Source organism: Sceloporus undulatus, chromosome 1 (assembly GCF_019175285.1).
Source record: "Sceloporus undulatus isolate JIND9_A2432 ecotype Alabama chromosome 1, SceUnd_v1.1, whole genome shotgun sequence".
Taxonomy (NCBI): domain Eukaryota; kingdom Metazoa; phylum Chordata; class Lepidosauria; order Squamata; family Phrynosomatidae; genus Sceloporus; species Sceloporus undulatus.
In genome coordinates this window covers 45,324,879-45,338,341 of record NC_056522.1, presented here as the reverse complement: position 1 = coordinate 45,338,341, position 13,463 = coordinate 45,324,879, and the positions used below count along the sequence as shown (strand labels likewise).

The window sequence follows — 13,463 nt, the reverse complement described above, 5'->3', positions numbered from 1 at the left end:
AATGAACTCTTCCTGAGGTGCCCTGGATGGATGTAATCAGCCTTTTTCTGTGCAGAAACTTAGATTTTCCATAGCCTCTAACCCTCCAGTGTGTTGAGCACTTTTCATGCTTCATGATTCCCTGCATATTCCAACAGTTGTAGAAATTCAGCAAAGCTTTGAAAAATTACTTTTGGGAACTTCCTCTTAGGATTCCCGAGCCAAGATAGCTACTGCTGGCTTAGAGATTTTGAGAGTTGGTAGTCCATAAAAGTAATATTTCCACATTCTGGAGCCTTGTGATGTGTCATTTCCTATGTGGCTGGAGCTGAAGACATTTCCATATTCTCACCATTGCTTTGATATCTTAGGGAAGCAGGAGAAGTGGATTGGAGTGGAAACATAACCTCCTCTTCAAACTTTCAGCCAAATTCATGGCTGGAAACTTCAGATATGACCTTTTCAGTACAGCTAGAGCTGCCAGACAGGAAGCCTTAAAGAACTAGTTTATACGTGTCTTTTCAAAGCATATTGCTGAGCTGTAAGGTTAATGCTTTAGTAATGACTCCTAGTATCTCCTGTTTCCAGCAAGGGATCAGACATACATATTCACATGGACATAAACGTGTGTACATTCGTACATAAACTGTGCAGGTTTCTCCTGACTTCAAGGGCTTCTAGAATACTAAAGGCCTAAGAGTTATTCAGGCACAAGAGTTCTGTACACCCCATGCAATGATGAAACAGTAGGAATGGTGCAGTATGCACACAGCCTCTTCCATCACCAAAAGAAATTCAGCTCTAAATGGACAAGACACATGGATAAGTCCAGGGGCATTCAATTATCCCATTTATTTCTATTTGCCCATTTTTGGGGGCTCACATCCTTTTTTGAACATAGTCATACCTGATTTTGTAAAAAAAGAAAAGAAAAAAGCAGCAGATGTAGCTGGGGAGTAAACAATGGGGCATAGGTGATCTGGAGGGGGGAATCACTTCTACCCCAATGGTCTGAAGTAGTCACCAGGCACTTCCAAGGTTGTCAGGGGTGTGTAGATTAAAGAGATTGTGGATAGCAGGGCTAGAAAAGAAATGTATCTCAAACTTCTGAAATCCATTGTAGCTAGAACAGACAGTGTTAGGCAGGACAGATTGATATTCCACCTATGTGCATTACAGTTTCTTTTGCTATAACTCTGCCTTCCATGCTGGCACGAGACTATGGAAATTGTAATCCCACACAGCTGTAGGGTGCCAGATTCAGGAAGGCTGTGAATAAATCATATGCTTGCATGTGGAACCATGACTAGACTCATTCATGATCTTTTCAGACTTACTCCCTTCCCATCCATGGGTGAGGGAAAATGCATTATGTTCATATAGCTACATACAGCATTGTACAAGTGGACTTCCATTCATGTCATTGAGCTTTCTTATCTTATCTGCCCACCCACCTTTATTGAGAGCCACCCTCATGCCCCTCAAAGCTGCTGCACAGCATCTCCTAACTTTTTCAACATATATGGGTAGAGTTGCAAAGGGCTTCAGGGAAAAGGTGAGTCTTCTGTACTGAATGAATACTATTTGCCAATAGACAGACATGGCTAATGTCACCCAAAATGTAGGGGGGGGGGGGGGAAAGAAAAGGCAACCTGGATCTTTTCTAGTAAGCTGTCTACCCTTTGTTAGTAAGCTGTCCCTCTCTTCCCCCCCTCCACCGCAACTGCTGAGGTTGCTAATTCAATTATAGCCATCATGCAACTTCCTTCATCACAGGTTATTCAACATCCTATTTGATGTTAACAAAGCTACATGAAAAGGTTCTTTTGAGTAACAGCCTTGAATTTTTCCATTGCTTTTTAAAGAAGGAAGATGGCACTGTGAACAGGGATTTCAAGAAGACGAGAACAAAGGAACAAGTCATGGAGGCCTTCAGAGAATTTACTAAAGGAAACCATAATATTCTGGTGAGTCAGTATTACAGACTGTTTCCTTTGTTGTTTCATGGTCTGGGTCAGGGGTAGGCAACCTTTTTGAGCCGGGGGCCGGGTTGCTGTCCCTCAGACAACTGGGGGGCCGAAGCCAAAAAATAAATAATTAAATAATTTTTTTAAAAATTAAATATATAAATAAACCAGGACAAATGTAGGACAAAATTTTCAAATGGAAGACACTTTTTTAAAAAAAAATGGAGGACACGTGAAAAAAATTGCTGATTTTAAAAAAAATGTTAATATAAATGCATGTTTCTGAGGCTTCTATAGACAATTGCCCCGGCGGCAATCGGTGGCAGGACCGGGCTGGGGCCGGTCCCAAGGCCTCGCCGGGCCACATCCGGCCCGCAGGCCGCAGGTTGCCTACCCCTGGTCTGGGTTGTTTAACATCTATACCTTTACAGTATAATGTTCCTCCTCTCCATGTAGGTAAGAACATCCAAAAGATATAAAATGCCTTAACCAGAGGTTGGAAAAATTAACTTTTTAGACTACAGTTCCTAAAACCTGCCAGCCATCTTGGCTCAGGGAATTCTGTGAGTAGTCCAAAAAGTAACATTTCCCAGTTCTCTTCCCCACAATGTCTGAGTTCCACAGCCTAGGAGTGGCCACTAAATTTGGCACAGGTAAACAGCTGAAGCTAAGCAGGTTTGGCCTTGTAAGCTATTGTACCTAGAAATTATATGTACTTTGCTCTGAGATTAAAAGTTTAAAAGTTTGTGTCCTGCCTTTCCATTTTAAATAAATATCCAAGGTGGCTTATTTAAAAGCCACTGCAAAGAATTGAGAAAGACTGCATAATCTCCATTACAAACACAAAACCCATAATTCACAGTGGACATGGTTTAAATAAAACCTACATGTAATAGCCTACCCAACCAAGGGCTTTGGAAAGATAACAGTGATAGTACCTGGGGAACATCTGTAGGGAGAATATTCCATACACCAGGGTGGGGGGTGTACCTATAGAAAGCACCTAGAGGAAGAGAAAATGGGAATAAAGCACCAAAAATGTCTTTGACAAACAGGTAGGATCATAGAGGGGGGAAGGGATTCTACAGATGCCCTAGTCCCTTCTTACATTGTAACAAATCAAAACTAGCACTTTGAATTGCATCTAGAACCAAAATAGCTGTTAATGAAGATTTAGAAAGGTAAAGTTGAATGAGAAATGCATTGCCAAAGCACATTTGAATCCAAGGCTTACACTAACCCAGGTTACACACCTTGCAACTCAGGAGGCAAATGCAGACCCATTTTATTCTGATTTCATAGAATCATAGAATGGGAAGATACCTCAAAAGCCATCCAGTCCACCCCCTGCCATGCAGGTACTCAGAATCAAACCACCCCTGGCAGATGGTCATCCAGTCTCTGTCTACAAATCTCCAAAGGAGGAGACTCCACTACACTTCAAGGGAGTGTATTCCACTATCCAACAGCTCTTACTGTCAGGACGTTCCTCCTAATGTTTAGGTGGAATCTGTTTTCCTGTAATTTGTGTGTGTTTGTTATGAGTGGGCAGAAGATAGAATGGAATCTACGGATAGATCTCTGGATAGTTTAAAGTAGATGTGTGAAGACTTCCAGTTGTTTAATAGCAGCAGCAACAAAAATAATTCCACCTGATCCACAGTCTTACTTGTCAGAGTAATGTTGTCAGAGGGGAGTAGCCAGGAATGGGTTTTTGTAGAAGGAGTGTAAGCTATGTGCAGTTCTGATACTTGAATTCCTGGGCTGAAAAGGTTTTTTTTAATGATTCTAAGGGTCATTCTTTTACACCTGACTCTGTTTGGTAAATCTTAGTGTGTTAGTAAAAATGAAGTGTGTCTCATAAGCCTAATTGTCTGCCCATACTTGTTCTTTTTGTTCTTTTTTTTTAATGAATGAATAGAAAACTAAATCAAGAAAAGTAGAACATTAACTTTAATGTTGGTTACATAAGATAGTAATTTTGTTTTTATGGTAGATCTTGAAAGAAAGGAGTAGTATAAGACTGGAATATATCTGCACTTCCATATACTATATTGTCCGCAATTTGTACTAGTGAAGCCTTCGGGAATACATACAGTACATTTTTCTCTATATTGGCCCAACTTATATATTATAAAAAGTTTGCATATGTAAAGCTGTTTCCTCATTATCTTCAAAACATTGTTCCATTCACCAACATGATGTTTATGTCCACAGTTGAATGAATGTGTGTGAACTTAGGTGTGTGTTTGTGTGTCTATACCTATACAGTTATGGCTTCCTGCTTCCCAAGCCAAGACTTGTTCTGGCTCCTCAGGACTAAAATGGTGATGTGCCCTTGGTTTAAATCTATAAAGCACTCTCTCTATATATCTATATCTATCTATATCTATATATCTATAAAGCACTCTGCAAATGAGGCAATCCAAATGAGTAAGAACTTGCCATTTTAGAAGAGGCTGAGTTATTGTTGACTTTGCATAGGAAGGTTGTACTATCTCCAGAAGTGGTGCCTGTATCCTTTTTTAAAAATTGTAACACCCGCGAACCTTTTTTATATTTAGCTTTCCAGCTGAGTTCCTTGGCCATGCTAGCTGTGTAGAGTACAGTCCAAACAATCATTTTTGCAAATTTTAGCATTATCTGATAATCCCTCTTTTTCTCTCTCCCTACCTCAGCAGAGTCAATGACATTTGTGTTGTGCAGCAGATTTTGGGCATGATTACTAGGCAACAAATTATAAGTTACAGGGGAAGTAACTTGGGATTTTTGTCTCAAATGCTCAGGTGTCTAGCTAGCCCAGGTGCACAACTGGAACAGTGGCAAGTAGCAGTTGTATCCCTTGGAGCTTCATTTTTAGGTGAAAACAGATAAACCAGTTTGGGTAAATAAGGAAATAAAAGTAATGCTGCTACATATACATTTGTCAAGTTTGCAAACAGGTGCTGAGGATTACCATGAGTTATCTTTATGAACAATCAGCCTACTGAGGATTGTTTTGATAATCCATTTCCTAGGTCAAGTGGTCCCAAAGTGGCCAAATAATACAGCTGCTAGAATGCTTGACAGAATTTACTTTGCAATAGTGGCTGGAGCTGAAGAGCAAGCACCAAATATGTTGGTGGAAAGGGATATTTGACTGAATTGTCCACTACCAAAACTTGGAAGGGTTTCCCTGGTGAAGGGGGAGAGAAGGATGAGTTGATGGGTTTGTGAAATCTTTTTTGGATTTTAAGTAAATATCTGCCTTCTGAATAAACAGTAGGATTTGTGTATCTGGAAATGATTGTAAGGCTACTAAACTTCATTTCCTGGAACCCAAGATTATGTCTCATCGCTGGAAATCAGTCCCCCTCAACATACCTCTCCTACACATCTTGCTTGCCTCTTGCCTGGTGAGAGAGCTATAAACATTTTACACTAGTTGCTCTTCTGGATAATTTATACCAGGTATTGGATGAGAGCCAGCATGGTGTAGTGGTTTAAGCATTGGACTAGGACTCTGGAGAACAGGTTTTGAATCCCTGCTTAGCTATAAAACCCACTGGGTCACCCTGGGCAAGTCACACTCTATCAGCCTCAGAGGATGGCAATGGCTAACCCTTTCTGGAAAAGCCTGCTGAGCAAACTCTGTGATAGGTTTACCTTAGGGTCATCATAAGTCAAAAATGACTTAGAGATACACAGCAACAACAGGAATGGATGGGAGCACTGAAACCCTGTTGATTCTCCTAGATCTCTCAGCAGCCTTCAGTACCATTAACCCATGGGCTCATTCTACATCACACAAGAGGTATTTAATTTAATTAATTTAATTACAATTTTTTAAAAAATGACAGTATATATGAGAGTTCTCATGGAATCTGGAGGCAAAGATGGCATCTGTCACTAACCTTTAACCATCCTAAGGTTGCAGCTAGGTGAAGCACTGTAGAGAGAGAAAGCAGAACCTGGTGCTGCGGTTACATATAATCCAGATAGTTATATTAATGTATTGTAATGACGTTGCCTTTAAAGAAGATTCGGAAACTTCGGATGAACCAGAACACAACCACTAAATGATTACCAGGCCAGACCATATATGTCTATATAATAACTAGTTTCATTGGCTGTTTGCTACTGGTTCAGGCTCATTTTGTGATAATGGTGGTGACCTTTAAAGCCTCAAATGTTTGGGGACCAGGTTATTTTAAGATGCATACAAACATTTTGAACTTTTACATTCCTCCTCAAGCATTCTGCTCACAAGGCCACTGTCAAGTTTTATTAAATAAACAGGAATTAGAGGCAGGGTCTTCTTGGTAGTAACTCCTGAATGAGATACACCTGATCCCATCTTCTACCATTTTAATGGATTTTAAAGATGTAATTCAGTTTACTTTTCATTGGCCTTGATTTAATATGGTATTAAAAAGCAGATGTTTTTAGTTTTGTGTTTAATAATATGTTTATCGTCTGTCTTTCTCCCAGGTTGGCTCACAGTATAATTTAAAAAACAAATAAAAATAAAACACAATGCATTATATTATTAAAAAAGAATTAAACAAGTTATGATATTAAAACAATTGAACTGAAACAGTTTAAAAGCACATCAGTTAAAATGATTGTTGCAAATTCAGAAGCACAGAAAGCCTCCCTAATTAGGAAAGGCTTTGTCTTCTGGTAGAACAACCAGGAGTTTTTGTGTATCTTGAGGTGCTTTGTATACGTGGGCTGCCTTGGGTGGGCTTTGTCCCGAAAAGCAGCACATTTATAAATACTGGAATTGTAAAAATAGTTACTTCTGCAAGTTAAAGCCAAATGAACTTAATTTTAGACCCCACCACATTATAGTCTCTAAACTGCCCTCTCTGTGAGTTCTGCTCATTCCAAGCCTGCAAGACAGTTTACAGTAGACAGTTAAGTGAAGTAGGATTATAAACAATGCTGTTGCTGTTCATTGCCAAGTCATTTTGTTATGTAAATATGTTTGCAGTCCCACCTTTCAGAAGAATCTGAAAAAACCAAATGTCCCCATATAATGCCTGTCCAGGGAGAGGCTCTTCTCTCAGTCCTATCATCATCGTCATTTTTTTTAAAAAATAATGTTTTTATTTAAGTGTAAACATAATGCTATTTGACATTTTAATTTGTTGCCTGTTTTATTGAACCCTCTCCTGTATTGTTATGTATTACTTATATGTATTATGCTGTTATTTCTTAGATTGTATGCCATGGGCAGGTGTACTCTTATCTATTTTCTTGTTTATATGTACAGCGCTGTGCAAATCTACAGCGCTATATAAAGCATAATAATAATAATAACGACAACAACAACATACAACAACAGTCAAACACCTCATCTAACACATCAAACATAGAGCATTCTAATACATTCTCATACGTTCTTTCCTTGGTATGCTAATCAAATCTTAACATGATAATATCTTCTTTTTTACTTATCTTCACATTCTTACCTTTTAATTTGCTTTCATCATCTTTATCCCTCTATTCCAATCCTAACTCTTTCTTCCCTTTCATCTTCCATTTCTTTACTTCTACTTCTTCTTTTATCATTCCTTTACTACTTCTTTTTTCACCCTATCTTCTTTCTATCTTCCTATTCCTATTCATACCATCACTTACACTAACCTTCAATCACTTACTGTCACCCTCTTCAACTTTCTTTTCTCTTTTCCTTGTGTATCTCTTTCATACCTTTCACTTATTCTAATTAACACATTTTCATACATATATTGCATTCCCATGTATCTCTGACTTTATAAACAATTTTACAGCTCATTACTTTTTTCTTCTGATAATTTACTTTCATATTAGTCTCAGACAGCATTTCTATCCAAAAGTCTACTGATATAATTTTGTTTCTTCAAACTGCCCATCTTTTTTTTTCCAGAGTCTAATATTGGAATCTATCTCCTATCCACAATCTTCATATTTTTATTATTTTTATTATTTAGCCTAGCTGTTAGTCTATCCATTTCACACATATCTATTAATTTCTACAACCATTCTTCTATAGATGGAATTTCACTTGTCTTCCAGTTTTTTGCTAGCAATATTCTGGCAGAGGTTATCATATAAAGTATAATTCTCTAACATTTGTTATTGTTTTGTTTAATTAATTTTCATGTCATGTTTAACAAATATACTTCTGGTTTCATTTGATAATTTATTTTCAAAATCTTTGTTATCATCATATGTATTCCCCCCCCCCCCATACTTTCTAAGCTTAGGACACCTCCACCACATATGTATCAATGAATCTTGAGTCTGTTGGCATTTCCAACAATTGTCCTGTTTTGTTTTATATATTTTCAGTAATTTCTGGGGGGGTCAAGTACCATCTTTGAGCAATCTTTAAAAAATTCTTTTAATTCTTGTGAAGTAGTGAATTTCTCTGTTTTCTTTCTTGCTTACTGCCAGTCTTCTAAGTTAGTTTTTTTCTATACCTTTAGCCCATTGTATCATTGTATTTTGAATTTCTTCTTAGTCTAGTTCTCTTTTTCTTAACAATTTATATAATTTTGACATCCCCCTCCCCCCTTTACTAAGCATTATGTTATCTATCCAATTCGTTTCTCTGATCTAATTTTAAAGCCCTTTTATAGCTTTCTTTAAGTTGTAAATATGGGAACCAGTACAAATTATGATCTATATTTTCAAAATCTTCAATTTTCTTTATATTGTATTGGTTTTGTTGGTTTTTTACCAGGATATCTTCGTATCTGATTCAGTTCTTGTACTGTGTCCATCTTCCTTGGAATGCTTCTTGCCTTGAGACCCAGTTTGGAATCTTTCTGTAAAAGCTTTTCCCCCTGTTTTTTCCAGACTCTTAGTAAAGGTTTTCTGATGAAATGATTTTCAAAATTTTTATGAATCTTAGCTTTTTCATACCAGAGATACGCTTGCCAGCCATATCAATTGTTGAACCCTTCTAACATTAATATTCTGCCATTTTCTAGTGTCACCCACTTTGCTATCCATGTTAGTGCACTGGCATAATAGTATATTTTCAAACATGGCAAATTACATCTTTTTTTTTTAATCAATAAGTGTCTTCCATCTGATTCTTGACTTACGTCTTGCCCAGATAAAGTTTCTTAAGTCTCTGTGCCATTGAAGGAATGGCTTTTCATTTATTATTATAGGGAGATTCTGGAATAGGTGGTTTATCATCATCTTCACAGACATGGCTGATGGGAACACAGAAAAACACCTTCTTGGTGGTTGTCCCTTGGCTTCTGGAACTCCCTTACTGCAGTTCTTTTGATGGCAGACAAAGACTTTTTTTCATTCTGGCAAACTTTTAGAAGTGAGAGGTTTTAATGAAAGAGCTTTTACCAAGGATGCTGTTCTGTTCTTATCATTTTTATTGAATTGCTTTTTCATAAACAGTGTATTAAGTTGAATTTAAATGTTGTTAGTAGTTAATTCCATTTTAAAGTTGGTTCCATGTTAATGTTGATCCTGTGTTAATATTAATGTTGACCCATGAACATTAATGGTATTTTAATGTATGTTTTCACTTTTTTGTGTTTTAATTTGTCAGCTTCCTTGAGTCCCTTGGGACTCATGCTAATTATAATAAAAATGGCAGTGCTGCTTAAACAAGACTCTTTAAATTATGGGCAACCAACCTGCAGATTCACAGTTCCTCCTGCTATTTGCCATAGTGAATCAATCCCACTTGCTTTTCTCTGTTGCTCTGCAGCTTCCACAAGAGTCTCTAACCATGCTCAAGATAACAGGAGTGGGAGGGGGTTTATGCATACATGCTGTGAAGCACACTACAATGGCACTACTGTGATCTCTGGACTTCACATTTTGGGTATAATATAATCAGAACTCCTCTATCCCAAACATAGTTAGGCGTGTCCAGAAACATATCTCTAATTAGCACGGTAGAGGACTCTGGGATGTTTTTAAAGACCTTAACAAGTTCTTTTCTTTCAACTTCAGAACTGTTACCTTAACCGGTTGAAGGGCATCCGTGAAACATTGGTAACATCACCATTCTTCAAAAGTCATGAGGTAAAACCAACCACTTTTATTTGATCGTTTTGATCTGCAGGCATGTGTCAAATGAATTCAGTTTGCCTAAGCAAATGAACAAGATTTACCAATTGTTTAAATAAGTATGAAAACTAAGTTAATCACAGGCAAGCGACAAATATATTCACAGACACACCTCTTTCTCTGCGCCAAAAATATTGGGATGATTTTTTTCACCACCTGCTTCATACTTTCTTCTTGGGTATTCATTTGAGGCTGGTCATTATTTTAACTTCATCATTATTTTAATTTGCTCAAAGTATTGTTTTTAACCAGTCTTGAGACCAGTGGTAGCTGCTGGCTTTCATGGGAATGGGTGGTTAATGTACTCCTGAGTTTTAATCCAAAGTTTAAGGAAGCTACGCAAGTTGCTGAACTGAAACCCACTATAGGTGCTGCATTTTGGATAGTTCCTTTCAATTTCAGACTAAAGCCCTGAGCCAATTTATCACCCCACTTATAAAGATGCCCCAGCATTTGAGACATGAGAGTGAAGGAAGGGGGACTGTGTTCAGTTTTTTTTTTTTTTCATAATTAGAAGGGGAAAAAGTAAACTTTCTGTTTCTCTGGTCTTAAAATTCTTTCTGGGCCACAAGTGCTTGTTTTCATTTCACACTATGGAAACTGCAAACCACCAAGGCTGGCATCCTGTTGAGCACTTATTAATGTGTAAGCTAAACGTACTGTTTGGTATTCATGTTTACTATAATGGACGAATTACCATGATCACAAATGCCCTCCAAAATCTGCCTTAACAGCCAGCAGCTGCAATGCATGATGGCTGTCTGTTCTGCTGGTAATCAGGGGTGCTACAGGATAACGTTTCCAGCCTCCTCCCAGTAAACTGCAGAAGAATTGTGACAGGTTCCTGCTTCTGATTGTTGTTCCACAACTTGCTGGTGGAAGGGGTCTGGAAACATCATCCTGCAATGCCACAGTTGCCAGCAGAACAGATCTCCATCACTTGACGTGGCTGCTGGCTGTTAAGGTAAGTTTGGGGAGGATCATGAGACAGTATGTAGTTATGTATTTGCAGCTACTTCAGTGATGGCAGATCTTAAGCAATATCTTTAGTTGAGCACATGCTTTTAAGTCCACCTGTGGTGATCCCTTTTTATCTTTACTTTTGCAGGTAATTGGGAGTTCCCTTCTCTTCATCCATGACAAGAGAGAACAGGCCAAAGTGTGGATGATTGATTTTGGGAAAACCACGCCACTTCCAGAGGGACAGGTCCTTCAGCACAATGTGCCCTGGGTAGAAGGCAACAGAGAGGATGGCTATCTCTGGGGGATGGATAACCTCATTGAGATCCTAACAGAATTGTCTCAGAGTGAAGATCTGCATTAAAGCCAAATGTTCAACTCTGCCACTACCTGGAAGCCAGCCCTTCAAACTGACCCTTCTGAACTGCACTACAAGACACTTTCCTTCCATCCACCCTCTTCCTTTCCAGATCTAGAAGTTTAGGAGCTCATTATTTTATTTAAAGTGTAAATATGCAGTTATGTGCCAGAACAAATACAGAACATGAAATTTAACGTAGTCAGAGAAACTGAATAGCAATACAGGGTTTTTTAAGTGTTAGCAGCGACTCCTGTCACTGGCTAGCAAAATGCATGACTTGCATCACTTCCCCCTTAATAGGGTATTTGGTTCTTATGTGTCATCTGTGCCAGCACAAAAAACCCTTTAATGTAAGAGTTTTATACAATTTCCATATATCTCAGCAAAAGAAGAGGTGGTGCCCTAGTCTTGTTTTAACAATACTTTGCTAATAGTTGTCAGAGTGAAGGAGAGATTCATTTGTAGTTATGTGCTGCCCTCTCATGTCCAATATGAGCATATGATTTGGGCCACTCATGTTAAAGCCATGGCTTCAGAAGGACACTTTGTGGGGATTATATATATATTCTTTTTTCCTGGGTATTTCCCTCACAAATGAAACTTTGGAATCTACCAAGAAAGCCAGGGGACAATAAAACCATTTATAATTACTAACCTCCTTAAAAGTAGGAATCCAGATATATGAGTTTATAGGAACAATTAATACCAGGTCTACTTTTCAATATAGCCATGCAATTTCTTAGCTTATAACTACTATGCAATATTTGAGTAGTTGTAGCAATTGCAAAAATCGGCTTCTGTGGGTTAAATTTCATGGTGCATTCATTTAGCTGCTGTTATTGGCTTGAACTCTTGGGGAGAGGTATTCTTCCCCTAGTTGCCTTAAACAGGGTGGGCAACTTCCCAGGTTCAGGTGGCCGTAATGGAAAACCCAGAATGCAGCTGAAGCCACAGCACTATCACATCTCAGTAGTGGCATTTGGATTTATCACCACTATTGCCACTGCTGAAATTCATTGAATACTGTAGCAAGTCTGTATGGTGCAGCCGAGTGTCAAAACATCCATCCTCAGCCTAGAGCTTGGCAAGACTCCAGTGCAGAGTATCTTCTGTCTTCCTAAAGCAACAAGAAGGCAAGGGAAGGGGAGAAGTGGCCATGATTTTGATGGTGTAGCTGGACCAATTCAGCAGCAGTGTGCTATGGGGAGGGGCTCAGAACAGGGGCACTAAATCAATATATTGTCAGTCCCTGCCTCAATGTGACCTAGTAGCATGTCAAAGGAAGGACTATCATAGAGTGGTAAAACTGCAGCTAGCATTATTCAGGTGTCTATTAGCACTGCAGATCTTTTTGAAACGGCAAACAATTTCTTATATTCACTCTCTTTTAAACATTTAGTTTTTCATATCTCAAAGGATAGCATGAATGAGGCCTAAGAGGTGGAATTTGGGTGTGGTGAGGTGAACAACTTCCATATATCTGCAAGAAATGTAGAAGAGAAGAAATGTGTAGTCTCATTTAGTGAGAGAGAGATTGGTGATGATCCCTGATATTTATAACCTGAATTAATCTAATGTCCTTTTTTTTCATTTTGGTAACAAATCACCACTTTAGGTCTTGCAAAACCATTTGCTTCTGCATCTAAGAATGTAGGCCATTTTATAATCTCATGGAACATTTGAACAAAGTACAGTGGTACCCCGGGATACGAAAGCACCGCCTTACGAAATTCCCGGGATACGAAAAAATCCCATAGGAAAAAACTGTTCTGGGTTACGTTTTTTTTTTTTCGGCTTACGAAAAAAATTTTTGGTGCTTTTCGGCGCTTTTTCGCACGAAATCGCGGCTTTTAGCGCTAGCGCCTATGGCTTTTTCGGGTTACGAAAAAAATCGGGTTACGAACGCCGCGGCGGAACGAATTAATTTCGTAACCCGAGGCACCACTGTAGATAGCTAGATAGCAGGACTGGCTTGCTAAAGCAGTTAACAGAAATGTCCGAAAGGGAATGCTACTGATCCTTTTCATGGGGGACAATTCATGAGTGCTGCAGTAAATTGGACTGAGAAGACTGTGTTGAGTTCAGGTTATTAATCTTCCCGAGCATAACTTCCAGTTGAC

General features: G+C 38.6%; 1 protein-coding gene across 1 annotated transcript in view; it reads left to right on the top strand.

Annotated features, from left to right (window-relative positions):
• Positions 1–12,631, top strand: part of ITPKB (inositol-trisphosphate 3-kinase B) — a 103,610-nt gene extending 90,979 nt beyond the window's left edge. Inside the window, 3 exon segments of the mRNA XM_042445175.1 lie at positions 1,845–1,946; positions 9,906–9,977; positions 11,131–12,631. Coding sequence (XP_042301109.1) covers positions 1,845–1,946; positions 9,906–9,977; positions 11,131–11,346 — 390 coding nt within the window. The 3' untranslated portion in view covers positions 11,347–12,631.
• Positions 12,632–13,463: the final 832 nt, after the last annotated feature.